The sequence below is a fragment of the Chenopodium album genome, chromosome 5 (assembly GCF_948465745.1).
Source record: "Chenopodium album chromosome 5, dcCheAlbu1.1, whole genome shotgun sequence".
In the NCBI taxonomy this organism is placed as follows: Eukaryota; Viridiplantae; Streptophyta; class Magnoliopsida; order Caryophyllales; family Amaranthaceae; genus Chenopodium; species Chenopodium album.
The window spans coordinates 61,846,126-61,862,971 of record NC_137838.1 but is presented as its reverse complement, the minus strand read 5'-3'; the positions used below and the strand labels follow the sequence as shown (position 1 = coordinate 61,862,971).

General features: G+C 35.3%; 1 protein-coding gene across 5 annotated transcripts; it reads right to left on the bottom strand.

The window, feature by feature from the left end:
- Positions 1-1,153: 1,153 nt before the first annotated feature.
- Positions 1,154-15,176, bottom strand: LOC145632150 (uncharacterized). 5 transcript variants are annotated; one of them, XM_081684447.1, is made up of 18 exons: positions 14,873-15,176; positions 14,551-14,682; positions 12,594-12,731; positions 11,125-11,175; positions 10,671-10,760; positions 10,422-10,568; positions 10,134-10,244; positions 9,916-9,936; positions 8,785-8,853; positions 7,347-7,872; positions 7,141-7,226; positions 6,176-6,346; positions 4,545-4,704; positions 4,296-4,423; positions 2,274-2,552; positions 2,045-2,179; positions 1,772-1,953; positions 1,154-1,425 (listed from the first exon to the last, which is right to left on the bottom strand). In XM_081684447.1, the coding sequence occupies exons 1-18, from the start codon at positions 14,963-14,965 to the stop codon at positions 1,359-1,361; spliced, it is 2,586 nt and encodes an 861-aa protein (XP_081540573.1). In that variant the 5' UTR covers positions 14,966-15,176; the 3' UTR covers positions 1,154-1,358. The 5 variants fall into 5 exon arrangements, with proteins under 5 accessions (XP_081540573.1, XP_081540574.1, XP_081540576.1 ...); XM_081684448.1 differs by having other exon boundaries at positions 9,916-9,930; XM_081684450.1 differs by having other exon boundaries at positions 12,594-12,710.
- Between the last annotated feature and the right edge of the window lie 1,670 nt (positions 15,177-16,846).

Sequence of the window (16,846 nt, the reverse complement as noted above, 5' to 3'; positions counted from 1 at the left end):
ATCTTGCTGCTTTAATAATTTATGTTTCAATAGAATCCATGAATTCTAAAATTCTAAATTTCCAATTCGATATCCACGTCACGATTCCATCTAAACTTGACCTAATCCAACCATATCGAATTACACTTTTTATTTTACCCTAAATCTTTCTGAACCAAATTTATCCAATTCTTGTACGATCTCACCTAAAATTGACCCAATCCAATTTGTATTCAACTACACTCTAACTCGACTTGACCCAAACTTGAGTGAACTTAACACAGCCTGTTTTGCTTATATGAGCTAGAATGGCCCATTACTTCCTGTCATGATCAACCCAGATCCAAACCATTTACCCAGATTGACACCACCTAAGGACATGAACGTTATCGTCTATCAGCTATGTAACTGATACAAGTCGGTCCAAAATTTTCTAGTGGTTTTTGAAATGAATTTTTTTTATATTAAAAAAAGTTGGAATAAACGTAGCCGACTAGCCGACCATGAGTGGGTCAGCCTGTACCTAACTAGTATTGGACCATACTAGCCCACTATTTATCTCTACAGAGTAATTAGCTAATTAATCTGTTCATTAAATTATAAATAAATACCAATGACGCAAAATAGAAAGATAAAACCATTATATATTAGATTTTTGCAAAAACGCAAAATGTTAACCATTGATATGGCCAAAAATAGCACATGCTCATTGGTCCACCTTATCACCTGTACACTTGAGTAACCACATCTCTGAGTCTGAGTGCACCATTAATAGGATGTAGGTCTCAACGTCCTAATAAATTTCATAATGGCCATCCATAACTACATATAATATGGAATGACCAAATTCAGGCTTAACGCCCAGCACTTAGCCACATAATTGAATAATATGGCCATAACTCCATATGTAACCACGTTGTGGTGACTGCAGCATAGAAGCCAACACATCAAGCCAGCAACACATCGTCCAAAGGCCATCTGGGATACGACTCATACGAACCAGATGGACAAGGAGAGCAACTTCTGTATACAATACAAAGAGGTCAAAGACGACTGAAACAGATCAATGTCAGCCAAACAATATTTTTTAACCAGATTGCATAAATCATCATAAGTAACCAAGCTTACTACTAGATCAACTTATTGTCTAAAGGTTGTCTGGATACGAAGCAGATAAACAAGGAGAGCAACTGCTATACTATAGAGTACAAATAAAACTGAAACAGATCGCTGACAGGCAAATAATTTTTTTTTAAACAGATTGCATATATGTCCAAAGTAAGATTATCTCAAAATAAAGCAAACATAACTTAATTGTCATGGTAAAACCCCTAATTTTTGGCCCGTCAGAACTTGAGACTGTAAGGTGGTCTGTACATCTATACAATTAGTTCATCTTCTAGAAAACTATACTCGAATTTGAAGTCTGCTTTGATCCTTTGGCACCTGAAAATAGCAAAGTGAAGTCATCAAAACAAGCTTGACCCTGACCAGAAACAATTAAATAATTAGGAGCCAGCAAAGCAAGGCGGAAAATTCTCCTTTGTTCACCCCTTCATCTAAGGAGTACGTTTCAAATGTCAATATGCCATAGTGTAGGGAAAAAAAATAATTATCAAGTATTAAGGAGCTATTCATGTCATCTAACTCATCTTCACCAGAGGTCCATTAATATATACTTTGAAAACCAAAAAATTTAAGCAACCAACATAATTTAACCAATAAGTTATCAAAAACCCAGATCATGGGCAGATTATTTGTGGCAATCAGCAAAGGAATAGTGTACACATACCATCCTTGATTTGGGTCATCATTGGCAAGATGAAAATCAAAGTATACGTACGTCCCCTTTTCAAAATCATCAGTGGCAATCTTTGGTTCTTCATGCCTCTGAAACCATGTGTAATATTTTCTATGGTATCTCCATGATTGTTTCTTTAACTCTTTTGCAGCCAAATACTGTTGATAAGTATTCTGTAGACAGTAATCAAGTATAAAAATAAGGAACCAAGAATAAAACACAAAGCAATATATCAGAAAATTAAATTAAAGTATGATAACCCACCGGTTGATAGTAGAATGCAAAGAATAAGGTATCTGTCCCCAAGGTATCAAGACCCAATCGTTCCCAGAAAGCAGGATTGTTTACAATTGGAGCCTGAACTTGTGGATAGCTTGGAGGAGTTGCTGCAGGGTGTCTCTGTACGAAGCACAGAAAAATACAAAAATATCACATCAACAGGAATCAAATATTTATTGGTCAAATCAAAGAATATGATGTCAAATTGTCATACAGGCGTATAACTCTTTGCTCGTTCTGAGTCTTTGGGCTGAGGAAGCTTGTAGTATGCAGCCTCAAGCATCTGTGTATTGTACACAAGATCATGCACTCCCCCAGAGTTGGCAGTTCCGCCAATGTTATCACCAATGGCCCCAAGGTCTGAGACACTTCTCCGACCAATAACTCCAAGGCTAGCAGATGGTTGGCTTGATTGCAAAGGTTGGCCAGGAGAAAGATCTGCATCCCTTGACAGTTGGGTTGATTCTGGCAGCGGACCAGAAGTACCTCCACTCTGCAAAGCAGTAATCACTTAATAAATTTGAAGAATTGAACATCATCTGGATTGCTGAGACAAAGCTATAATACAGAGAGACAATATGAGCAGAGGCTTGCAATTGCAACCCTCCATCTCCTTTTATTTGCGAAGCTTGAAACATAAAAATATTAATAAGCCAAACCAGGACCTATAAAGCTTCAAAGTTCAAACACAAATACATTAAAAGGCATGTAGATCAAGCCAAAGAGAGCAAGGGCACCACAAGAGGTGGGTAGGGGCAAGCGGGAATGTGGGCACCCATCAGTTATCATAATGCAATATCGAATGTAAGACTTAATAGCTAATTTCTACATTATACTTAATTTGTGGTTTTTTGAGAAAAATAGTGTCTTAATCTAATCCTTATTGGAATATAGTAAATGCAATATCGAATTTCAGGCTTAATAGTTAATTTATACTACTAAATTTGTAATGTTGAGGAAAATTGTTTGACTAAATCTAATCCTTATTGCAATATATTAAGGAGTTTATAATCAAACATAAAACTAATACACATTTTAGTTGCAAAAATGCTAACCAAACATTGATGGATAACTAACATGTATGAGAGAGGGGCTGGTGCTGAAGTATCAAATTTGGCTCAATCACATTCAACTGAAACTCTGAAAGTAAATAAATAATTGATAGGTATCTACTAATTCTTAACCATGAACGTCAATCAACTGTTACCAAAACCACCCTGGAAAGATGAAATAGGTTGAATAGAAAGTGCAATGACCTGGAATGGTCAATCATCAGGAGTTAAGCAAAGATACCATCTCCATTTATCCCTATATAGTCTTTTTTTGCTAGATTCACGGCTGTTCTGCATACTAAAAGGGTGAGTCTCCTAATCCTTGTACATCATTCAATCCATTTTCCTCCTAGTTTCAAAAGGCACAAAGAGATTGAGATGCAAAGGGTCTTCAAAAGGTGTATTTTGGTGCGATCTTGTAAGCTTCATTTCAATGTGTTTTCAAAACATCAACTATATCTAATATTATCCAAAAAAAATATCAAGGATACAGTCATAGTATGAATTTGAGACCATGACTGTCAAAGAGAGCATAGTAAAAAAAGAAAAGGGAGTATTACTTAAATGCTTGGCACATGCTTGTATAGCACAGATTATCAATGAAAAGCCACAAAATTCCAGTAAAACTGATAAAGTAAAAGGATTCCGAGGAGAGCTTCAAAAAAGATCACTAGCAACTGCAGGCCGATCAGGTTCCCCAGCCATCTCTCTCTCTCTTAAATGGAATAATGAGCAGCCACTGATTTTGACTTTACATGCAACATGAAAATAAGGGTTTTCATCTAGCTGAGGCTTTGATCTAGGGTTCACATTGAAGCAAACTCTAGAATCTAGACATTAAACATAATTTTTTTGCTCAGAATTACAATGTACATTCAGCATACAAATGTACTTCAAACAAACTTTGGTTGTTTTCAATAAATATCATCCCCTTTATAAGTTGCACAAGTTGCAAGTCGAACACCACCTCAACATTGTCTGAGACATGGACCAGGATTTTTGTGCCTATGCCTATAAACTCAAATCTAAAAGGCTGTGCGACCTAATTTATCACAATCCTTTTATTTACAACATCTACTACTTTCCACAAGCAAATCACTTGTCAAAAAAATCTCATATCAGATGAAAACAAGTGACTTATGAAAACACAAAATGCACAAATTTAATGGCTGAAATATACATACAGGGACATCCTTCACATAAGAAGCTTTAAGATCATCATCATTCATCAAATTTTTGGAAAGCCCAGAACCAGGAGCTATCTCAACTGCCGAATCCTCAGGCAAGTTCTGCTGTTGTTGATCCTCAGTAACTGCAAGAACATTAACTGAATTATGCATATTCATACATGTACTTGAATTCCTACATAGCCAACCGCACTAGGTAACAAACTTCAATATACTTAAATAGCAAGATAATGTGATGCTATCTACCAGAATCTTTTGGAGAAACAACTAAAGATCCTTGCTGGACACCTTGCTGGATAGGAATTGGTTGCTGAACAGTTGCAGAAGAAGCAGTGCTTAAGCCAGGAGATTGCAATCCTAGCCCAAGACCAACTTGAGAGGAGAGAGACGAACTTTGAGAACTTAACTGAAAAATGTGAGAAATAATAAGATATTTACACACCTACAGCTTCCCAATCTGAGAAGCATATACAGCATATAAAAAAATAGAGATCACAAGTGAAAATGAAAAGCAGCCCAGTACACGAGACTCCAGTAATTGAGAACATAAAAAAGCCAATATATGCATCCTATTCCTGTCCAAACATTTGGACTATAATAAATCCTCTTTTTTATAATCACTGAGTAGGAGGAATGCAAATTTTTAAGCAGACATGAGTGATATAATAGGACCTATATGATGAGGAGGGATAGAGATAACCATAAGCCAAATAAATAATGTTGCAATTATAGTACAACTTCCCAAAAAGGATAACACATAACTATAATAGATTAGAGGGAGTACTAACTTTATAACTAAGAGGAAAAGAGAAAACTTGAGTAACCTTAAGCTAAGGCTCTAAAGAAAAAAAAAAGGAAAAAAAAAAAAAAGTTACAAGGCAGAAAAGGTGGTAAAACAACCAAAAAAAAACTAAAGAAGGCACATACACACATTTAGCAGCACCACAACATATTCAATGAAACTACAAATATCAGGCTAGAATTTTGCATAAAACTATAGAAGAGCATTCAAACGCTAAGGCATCAAAGTTTTAACTGTCACTTGACTTTGATGATAGTGAAATAATGCCGCTCATTGGTGTAGAATTTTTAGGAGGAAGAAAGGGGAGCTCCAATGAACAGAATTTTGAATTTTCAAATATTAAACAACAAAGTTCTGCAAGATTTAATCTTAGCAAAAAAGGCTTAAGCCGCTTAACACTTGCTTGGGTAAGGTAAGACAATGTCTACTAGGAACCATGTATTGATTTTTGCTTTCTACTAATGTGGCCCATTGGCAAAGCTGTGAAGAGGTTTATTGTTGAAAAAAGCAGAGCCAAGCTGTGGGCCAGGAAACAAAAAAAAAAAAAAAAAAAAAAAAGAGTATGACAAAAAAAGGCTCAATAAGATACTAACAGACTCAGTTTTCGAATCGGGGAAAAAAAAACAAAAAAACAAAAAAAAAAAACCATTAATATGAGGATGTAATGGTATAACTATAGCTTATAACTTGATGAGACATAATGAGATAATAAAATATAAAGTTTCAACAACAACAAAGCCTTAGTCCCAAAATAAGTTGGGGTAGGCTAACATGAATCATCTTAAGGAACCATCCGACAAAGAAAAAAGGACATAACAAGATAACCAATCAAAAAAGTTTGATAGGAGGTGTGTAAAGTGAGAAAAAGAAAAAGCCCAAGTAAAATTTTAAGAGAGTTTTAAAAGAGTACCAAGAATAAAATTTAAGAAAGTTTGCAATAAAAAATTACTTCAGATGAAATTATGTTCAAAATAAAATTTTATATTGAGTAGAAACTACAAATACATACTTTTAAGTTCTAAAGCAATTGATACGTACTTCTAATGCAGCAATTCTCTGTAAAGCAAAAATGTACCTGCTGCAAAAGTGGATTTTGCTGCTGTCCTGAGAAGGGTTTAGAATTACCACCAGCAAGATTTGGCATTCCAAGAATGTTACTGTGACCTTGCTGTTGTACTTGCTGCAACCTTTGAAGAAACTTTTCCCTTTGATCTGGAGCAATTTCAGTTCGCCCACGAAACTGTCCCTGTATATGCACAACTTATCTTCAACTAAACACAAAGTTCGTCTATCTTATTGATTGTATAACGAATGGATTATTCTGCGCAAGCAGAAGGGAAGGACCCTCAATCCAAGATGCATTGTAGTACAGCAAGATGCAGTATGACATGCAAGCAGAAGTAAAGAGCTGTACTTTATTCTCAGGTAAACGTTTAATCATGATTAGTTAATTGAATGCATGGGTGAATTATACTATACCAAATTAAGAAAAATGGAAACAAAATAATAGACAAATTATACCATCAAGTAATGTTAAAGAACATCAGGTGGGAGGGAATTTTGTTTCATAATAAATTCATCAGAAAACAATAGACAAAGTCCATTTACTCCAATATTATAGCAAGTCCCAAACGTAGCTATTTAGTTTACAATTCGATGTATAGGTAATCTCACAAGTACACTCTGCAAGGATGCAGGCATCAGACATGTAAAGTAAAGCTTGAAAATATCTACAATATCCTGAAAGTCCTTCCATTCTATTGCAAAGCACAATCTTAATCAGTAGAAAGCATCATGCTTGTGTACTTCTACAGAATAGCTCTCGATACAATTTGAAGAGCTCCAGCAGGTCACATATTAGTAGCACTTCAATTCTAAATAAAATGCATACTTGTGTTTGGTTTGTCTTTTACCATTTCATTTGTAAATGTTAAGCATACTTTTATTTTTTGACGAAATATTAAGCATACTTAGTACTTGGTTTTGTGATCAAATGCAATCTTCTTCTGACAAACACAAGAGGAACAATATGGGACTTACCCCTTCACTCTGAGTCTGAAAAGTGCTTCCAGGCCTCCACTGCATTCCAGGAACCACAGAAGAAGAAAAGGCTCTACCAGCAACAACTGCAGCAGCAGCAATATAAATAAAACCACATAGGACAGATCAATCAATTAGCTTCATACGCTGCAGCAAGAGCATCATACTGGTTATAAGAAAATAAAAATTTAAAGGTTGCACCATACCACTACTTGCAAGCCTCTCATCAGATCCTAAAATATTTCTCTTCGTTACTTCTGATGCCAAAGGAACTGAACCAAGAGTCATGCCACTGCTAGGAGCTGTACCAACAGAACTAAGAGGGACACTAACAGAAGGTTGGCTTGGAATGCTGCCCCGGCCAATGCCCCGAGTAAGAGCTGCAGGATCTGTGAGAGCAGGTGATGATCTTCGTCCAGGAAAGTTCACTGCATCCTCTTCTTTGCCAATAATCGGGGGATTCAGAGGTGAAGAAGGAATGGCACCTTCCAGAATGCCTCGGCCAGAGACTGGCCCAGAAACAGAAGCTGTAACACTTGGAGAGGCAGGTAGAAGAGTAGAAGAGGTTGGTATAGGTGTCTGGATTGTAGGTGGATTTGACGGATTGGAAGAGCTGAGAATGCTAGTCTTAGAAGGCGGAGTTTTTGGAACAGTATCAGAATTACTGTCCTGAGAATTTGTTTCATCTTGTTCCGGAATGGGAACAGTCAATTGGGAAGACGTAACAGTGGCCTGCCAAAATTAAAAAATTCAATCAAGATAACAAAAGGTCAAACAGAAATTATTGCTGCCGCAAATTCACAAGAGCTGACAGGAGACATTATAGATATATGGATAGGTAGCGGCAAATTATTTTCACATGAACTTGAAATAGAATGGTGCAAGAAAAAGACTGCAAATATCTAAGGATTGTTGCTGCTTATATCAAGAGATTAAGCAGCTTAAGAGATTTGCTAAAAATAGACAAATAAAGACACCATATGAGACAATCCATTAACTCCTACCCGTTGAAATGAATAAACAAATCTATTAATAAAAGAGAATATAAGAGAAATTAAATTCAATTTGCACAAAAATAAACAGGCTCTCTTCACCTGAAATCTCTTGAGATCTGGTCTAATAATCTTTTTGGTCTAGTCTAGTCTAGTCTAGTCTGGTGTAATGATTTGTTCTGGCTAAACTTAGATGGTATATTTAACCTAATGTATAAAGAAAAGGAAAAACATTATCAAGTGAGTTCTTCTTAGATTCCTCTCAATATGTACTTTCAATATATGCAATTTTCAAAAAATTAATTCAGACACAATTAAAAATATTTCAAGTAGAGAAAAATTGTATATCCTGATCTGATCAAGTCAACTCAATCCTGTTCTGAACTGATCTAATCCAACTCGGCAAGTAATAAGACATTAAGTTCTTGGAATAAGTTAAAGAGTAAAGGTTCTAAAAACCTGAACCTCTGTAATACAGATGGAGACTTAAACAAGGCTGCCAACAATTTTTCTAGTGGGAAGATGCATTGAAAGGCTAACACAACAACAACCCAAAAGATAGTGACAACGTTTTTCAAAAGAATACTTTGAAAGAAAACATGAAGCACATTAATTAAATTGCAATCTACTAGCAAAGGTTTTTATAGAATACCGATGACAAAGAAGATGATGTATTTGATGATGTCTTTAAACTTAGAACTGAGCTGGCAGCACCGCCACCCTGTCAAACAAGCATGAAGAAAGGACTTTTTACTCAACATGACTTGGTATCACTCTAAGCATTTTCTTCAAAAGCCTAATGGAAGAATCAGGTAGCATAAGGCTTTTGAACATTGATTTTAAAATACATACACCCACAGCACATACTTATTGCATAGGCATAATAATGTTTGCTACAAATTTCTTTGAAGCTATAATCCTATCTCTCTGCACAATCACTACTGGTAGAAGTTAGCACACACATTTAGTTTCAAACAATTATTCATGACAACATACAGCAAAAGGCATTTCTAAACTAGAGCAAAACCCCTATACTCAACTAATATGCAAAAAGCTAGTAACTAATCGACTATTCAATTTCATCATAGTTTGATTGACGAGCAATGATAAGCTTTTCTAGCCAGAATAGACAACATACACACACACAGCAATACAAAAAGAGAGGGGGAAGTGTCATGTTTGCTTGAATACAAACCACTATTTCATTGAATTGTATGGACAAAACAATGTTAAGGTAGTAGCATTGATAGAATCCCTAAATTGACTTGGCAACATAAAACACAGGCTACGCCATTCACGAAAGTAAAATCCAAAGAAAAAACTTTACTAGATTAACAAAACGGCATGTCACAAACAAATAGTATTGCATATCACATCAGTTATCTTCAGTAATAGGACTGAAAGCATGATTGATACTTGTTAAACAATAATTACATCAGTTATCCTCAAAATACCATGGACCTTATTACCCCTCTGCTAGGAGCTAACAAACAGCTCGGTAAAATAAAAAAAATTTATAAAAAAAAAATACTCAAACAACAAGGATAAAGAAGCAAAAACAGTGATCATCATCAACAACTATGGAAAAAGTAACAGTGTGGCAAGATCACTGCCATGTTAACAGTGTTGAACATATCTATCAAAATCCCAAATCAAAGTTAAGACAGTAAGCACAGAGCTAGAATAATATCAATAAAGCAAAGTTCTTCAAGAAAAACTAAAACTAAGGCAAATACATATACAACTTTTTTTAACGGGGCCTAAAGAGTACAAAGATCCGAACCTGTGACTTCATGCCCTTAATCTCAATATGGTAGATTCGAAATTTACCGCAACCGGTGTTCAAAAATCATGATCACGCAGAAGATTAAGAATGAAAATGCAAAATCAATCAGCCAACTAGCATAATTAAATGCCATAAAGTCATGCTCAACAATCAAGGAAATCAAATAAATATATAATGGTTGGTGCGCATGTACATATTAGATATCTGTTACACACCTTAGCAAGTCCAGGTTGACCCATTGACACAAGATCTTCAAGAGCTTCCACTTTGTCCAATGGTAAGGTGTTGTAGAGCTCGTCAACATCACTAAATTCATCAAAATCTTCCTGGATATCATATTCAAATGCAAAAGGGTAAAACAATAATGAGCTAAACACAGAACATTATCAAAATTCAAAAATCCTTTCGGAAATAAACGCCAGAAAACAATTCAAAATTCACAAGTGTTGCCAAATAAAATACAAAATATAAATAAAACAACTGCAGCAAAAAAAAAGACAGACCTGATTACGCTCCAAGTAATCTTCGAGAAAGTCCTTAACATCATTGACATGTTCAGCACTCAATTCATCATTGTCTAATAATCTCAATATCAATTCTAATTTCATTACATGGGCCTTGTGACGAGATATCGAAGTCTCCAAGTGTGTCTACGAGGAATAAAAAAAACTTTAATGACAATTTTCCCATGTCTTAAATCGTAAAACTACTTTGGTATCATCAATTCATTAGAGGTTATTGTGAAGTCTCACCAGTCTAGGAGGTCTCGCCTTTCCTTTCTTTACAGATAAGCCCTCCATCTCAGCCTCAAAATTATCAATTTGAGACTCTAACTCTCCTACCTGCAGAGGTATAAAACACCTAATTAATTTAATAATCGATAAAGATGAGTCATACTAATCTGCGGAAATCCCATAAAGCCGAAACACAGGACAATAAAATCTAGAAACACAGAATAGAATACCTACTGATAAAGAACCCATTTGAAAATCTAATGAAGAAAAGTAATATAAAACAAAATATACTCATGCAGTCATGCTTAAAGTTTAAATATCAAAACTCGATCCAACTTCCCTGTCAAAAAATTTTGCCAGGTCTTGAACTCTTGATACACTCATGATTGTTGAATATAGTAATTTAGCAAAAGGAAACCATGAGATTACATGTTGCAAAAAATGTGAGATAAAAAGGAGTTATGCAACATACCACATTGTTCAACCAGTCTCTTGTCTCTGATTTTGCTTTCTCCTTAGGGTCCTATCAAAAATATGAGAAAACATGTAACTGACTAAAGAATATTGAGAATAGAATACATCCAAATAATCTTCATATTAATCATCTAAATGGAAAGAGCGAGAAAGATTGGAGCATACAAATTAATAAAATCATGTATGTCAATGTACCATAATGAATGAGAGCTATAGAGACATCTAACCCTATGTTAATGACAGTCAATAAAGAGTACTGGATATGAGCATACTCAGAGACTAAAGTTTGACATTAGCTAAAATCTAAAGAATGAAACTACCCAGAATTGAGAAATGGTAACTGAAGAGCCTTATTTTTTTTTTTTAAATAAAAAAAACAAAAAAAACAAAAAACAAAAGACATTTGGATTAAGTTTTAACTGAATTGTAAAGTTTATTTAACTTTGCATATAAAATAGCTACACATTTAGTTGAAAAAACACCATATATAATATTGATTTCTTTATTTAGTTTCTGTCAATTTCAGCATAGTTCATTGCCAAACAATTTTTATAAACTAAACCAAATAATACAGTCTTAGATAGCAGATCTTTTAATACTACCTCCGGTCCAATTTACTCGCAACAAAGGGGTATTATTTATGAGACATAAAATATTTGTTTGTTGCGAGTAAATTGGACCGGAGGTAGTATTTGTTATCAAAGATAGCCTCTACAAACAAAACAAATAACCCATCACTCGGTTATCTGTCTTTACACCCTCTGTCTCCTTCAATTAAAAAGCAACAAAGATTAACCAATGCAGCAGCAACGTGCTAGGAATTAGCATGGTTTCTGTCATGATTACAGCTTAATAATGGCAGAAATTAGGGACTGAAAATGATGATTGTAATGATAATATGTGAATTACACTAATCAAACGATAATTCCACTTTCGAGAGGTGGATGCTCTCCTAACATGAGCTTTCGAGAGGCTCACTCTCTCCCAATAAGAATCCTCACAATATTCAACATGATAATTACTCCTCCTAATGAGGTCTATTTATAGAAAAAGTCTCATAACTAACTCTAACTTATTCCTCAAGACACTACTAATAGGCTATGACTAATGTGCCCCTCCCTCAAATACTGATTCCTTGCACAACGCATAGCAGATCACCACACACTTTTCTCTTGTACTTCTTTGCACAATAACAAATCCAACATCTGTGACGTATCATCTCCCCTAGAAAGGGAAGTCCCTCAACATCAAGAATTCATAAGATTTATGATGCACCTAGTGAATTAATAAATTGCCAAGTCAACTCACATGCTACTACTGTACCAGTGTCATGTCATGTCATGTCATGTCATGTCAACACATACAACAGCCTAAATGTCATATCTAAGTGAAATCAGTGACAGTCCAAACTCAAAAGCAGTAATGGGGATGAAGTTAAAAAGAAATAAAACAGTTTTTCAATCTTACAGTTTTAGGCTGCTGGCCTAGGCCTTCTTTTGAAAATGCTTTCGTCTTTGTCTCCTTCTCACATATTTTAAATCTTTCCATTTCACGCTCTATAAGCTTGCGGGCATCCACCAAAGCCTGCTCATAAGATGCACTAACCTACGTCAACATATATCACATTGTCAATCATCAACATCAATTTGAAAGTGCTAGACATAATAACGCAAAGTCATTTCAACTTGACAGGTGCAACTTGTGGAAGTAGACTGCTTTCTATTTCTGCATAATAAAGCTACAATTCTGTCAAAACGAAATATCAAAAATTTCCATCTAATTGAATCAATTACCTTATTATTGGGATTTCCCAGAAAAACATCAGGCACATAAAACACACAACCAAATTAAATGCACAGTAAAGAAGCAAAAGTTGAAACTCTCCTTCACATAAAGACCAAAACAAACAAAACAAAATCCCATACTTGGGCACTCGGCTACTCACCTTCCATCCCAGAGCAAAATCCTATGCGTGGAAATAAAGCAATTTCGATATGATCTATGTTATAAATATCACCTGCTGCAAAAAAAATAGAATCTTGGAAACGAATCCTACGCCTTACCATGCTGAGTGCACAATCTTCAAAAGATTAACTCTTTAGCAATTTAACATTACATGTAAACTCAGTAAAAATAGTCTCTGTGACCTTTCTCCAAAACTAAAAAAAAAAATAGCCTCTACAACTAATATAGCATAAAATGTCTAGCGCGCACCTAAAGATCTAATAAGAGAAAATGAGAAACTCTCGGGCAATATGGAGACTAACCAAGGCTTTGTTCTCTCAAGTGAGCATTTTAAGCCATGCTAGTGAGGGGACAGAATCTAATTTGCATTGCCCGACAAGTAATGATCCTGTGACTGACATTCTTCATTTTGGATGGTCTTTATTGGAACAAGTTGCTTAATGCTAATTTGCTGTGATGTGGATGTTTAAGTGAAAGATGAATTATACAATCTTTATGATCGACAGTCTTCTTTGGTTTCTTTTTGGAATCGCGTGGCGCAACAATATTTCTTAAGGCTCACACTAATGGAGCGTCACCGGGCTAATCCCTTTACAATGTACTAAAAATTTTCAATATCCTTGGTTTCTAGTGGACTTCTGGTTTCCTATCTTTGTAATTCAACTATTTTATTAAAAAAAAAAAATAATAATAATAATTTATCAAAAGTTCAGAATATTTTTAAGCCAATTAAATGAAGAGCCATACTAGATACACACCATGGAGTGAAAACCCCACATCTAATTTTACTAAGACGGCATGTTTTCCTTTTACATGAAAATGAGAAGGATGAAATAGTACTATAGCCGCTCACAAACCTGATTTCATAAAATTTAAAAAATAGCAAATGAAGTATATTGAATACAAACATGTGAAGATGGTAACAGCACAGACTATTTCATTCTTAGTACTGTGTGAGCGTTGTACGTGAGCATATGATATGTTCATATGTTAAATAATTTTTACATGCACTGCATGTCTAATTGTATACTAATTTAGTACGATAAACACTCCCAAGACAACAGTTGTCTTCATCCACCATTTCTTCTTTTGGGATAGCTACTATCTCATAAGTTGGGAACTGAACTAACAGGGGACAATTTTCCGAACCAGAGTTCCTTCTAATAACTCTAAAGACCATTCTTTTTCCATACTAGACTATAAGAACCATCTTGCTACAAATACTAACAAAAGAACTTATCAACAAACATCCACATTTTCTTAAATAAAGCATTACTAACTCACAATAGTTACAATCACTCTCATCCCATGAAGATGATGAAGCGATAATCGATAAAATTCCCCCTATATTCCATCTCCATATAGCCTGAAATAAAAGCATTATAGCACATATCTACACATTCTTCAAAACATACTTATTGGAGGGGAAAAAAAAAACAAACAAACAAAAATTGCCAACCTTTTTATCTTTAATTTCACTAGATTGTATCCATGTCTTGATTTGATCTCTATATCTCTGCAATTTCTTAATTTCCTTCTTCAAATCAGCTTCGAACTTCTCTTTTTGATTAGCATTATCGGTATCGTAAACCTGAAGTATAATTCCAGCGCAAGAAACGAATAATTAAACATGAATCAATTAAAAAATTTAGAAGAATCTCAGTCCAACACTTTCTTCCCAAATCAACCAAATTTCTCGATAATTCTAAGCATAAAATTAGAACTAAGAACAACTACAAAGCTCTACAAAAATGGAGGAAGAGAGAGAAAATGGAGAAAACCTTGTTCCAGATGCTGTCAAAAACATCAACACCTTCTTGAACTTTCTTCAAAACTCGATCGATCTCACCTTGTAACTTTCGACTGGCTCCCATTTCGCTCGAATGAACAAAATTGATGCGAAATTGAGTGATTTATCATCCAATTTTGAAATCCCTAATTGGTGAAATCGAGGATTGAGCGTTAATTTTGAGTTCAAAAATCTAGGGTTTTTGGTGGTTCACAATGGAAGCTAGTAACAATGGCGATATAGGAGGATTTAGGGGAAATGTAATTTTTTATTGAAATTGTTAACTGTCGGACTGTCGTTACTTTGTTAGTGCCTAAAGTCCAAATCAGAGTATCACTCCTTATAAAACAATGGGCTCGAATCACTCGAAGGGTGTCAATTCGAATAATCTATTGGAGTTTGGGTTGATTTATGATGAGTCAATGTTCAGTCTAACTGATTCAGGTTATCTTTTTCACTCGTTTTGGTTTGGATCGGGTCAAGTTCTATCGATTCAGGTACAGGTTTGAGTCGCATTATCTTCAAATTAGTTCATACATGTGTTTCATTAGATATGTTAAAGGTGATCAAGATGTTAATTATTTCTTTTGTAATGTTATTGATGAATCGAATGCTTCTTTCCTATGTCTTGTTTGCTCATGTCTCTCCTTATTTATGTGAACGACAATCTGTATGGCAACCATATATGGAGCTATGATTTGGGCCCATCCGGGGAAAATTTTGGTAATTGGAGACATAAACCAAATTGAAAACAACACTCAAATATTGGGGGGGAATAATTCGATTTTTGGAGTTGTGCAATTTATGAACTGGAAAATTGAGTGTGGCCTCTCTGACATGGTGTCAGGTACACCTAAACAAACAATAGAAAATTTGAACTTGCAATCTTTGAGACTCTTGATAGAGCTTATGGAAACGATGAATGGAGAATGGAACACCCCAATGCTTTCACTCTAAACTTTTCCATCCTGTTTTTTTTACCATGGCCCAATTATGACTACTACTAACCTGATCACGGAGGAACAAGCCATATAAAATGGAGGGTTGGTGCCTCACGAGTGACAAAGTTAAGTAAGGGAATGAGGGATTAAACTTCAGTGGAGCAAGAGCTTTCGTGGATCAGCCAACTTTAGACTTCAAAGAAAGCTGCATAATTCTTTGAGGGTCTGTAAAAAGTGGTGCTTGGATTTTAAACAATATAAGCAAATCAACAGGAGGAAAATTCATGAAGAACTTACTACTGAATAGAACAATATTATTGATAAGAGCTCTATTGATGATGAAGCTAATGCTAAAAACTCATTCGTCAAAAAGACATCCTAATAAAGCAACACTTCTAGAAATAACGTGCTCGAACTAAGTGGGACAACTTGGCTGACCTTAACACAACCTTCTTCTACAAGTGTGCAACAGCAAGGAGAGCTAGGAATGATATCAAGGGGCTAATGGATGATGATGAAAATTGGATCTCAGATGACAAGGGGATCCACTCTTTATTGCAGGTACACACAACAATGGAACCAGGAAACTTAGGATAGCTGGAGAACCATATCTTGAAGCTCTATGACCGCCATCATGCTATTCTCCAGCAAGCCTTTACCGCTGAGGACGTCAAACAGATAGCTTTTAGTATGAAGAGGCATAAATCCTGGCATTCCACCTAGTTGTTTTCAGCATAATTGGGACTTAGTGGGTAGTGATGTAAACAATGCAGCCAGACTTTCTTTAGAGAGGGTCACCTTCTCAAGGAAATGAACGAAACATTCATAACCTTAATCCCTAAGGTACAACAGCCGACCTCTATTTTTGACTACCAGCCGATCAGCTTATGTAATACTTCGTATAAAATCATTTCAAAGTGCTTAGTTAAGAGACTCGGAAACATCATTAGTGAGTTGGTGGGGGATAACCAGAATGCTTTCATCCCGAGGAGATCCACTACAGATAGCTATCTTATTGGCCATGA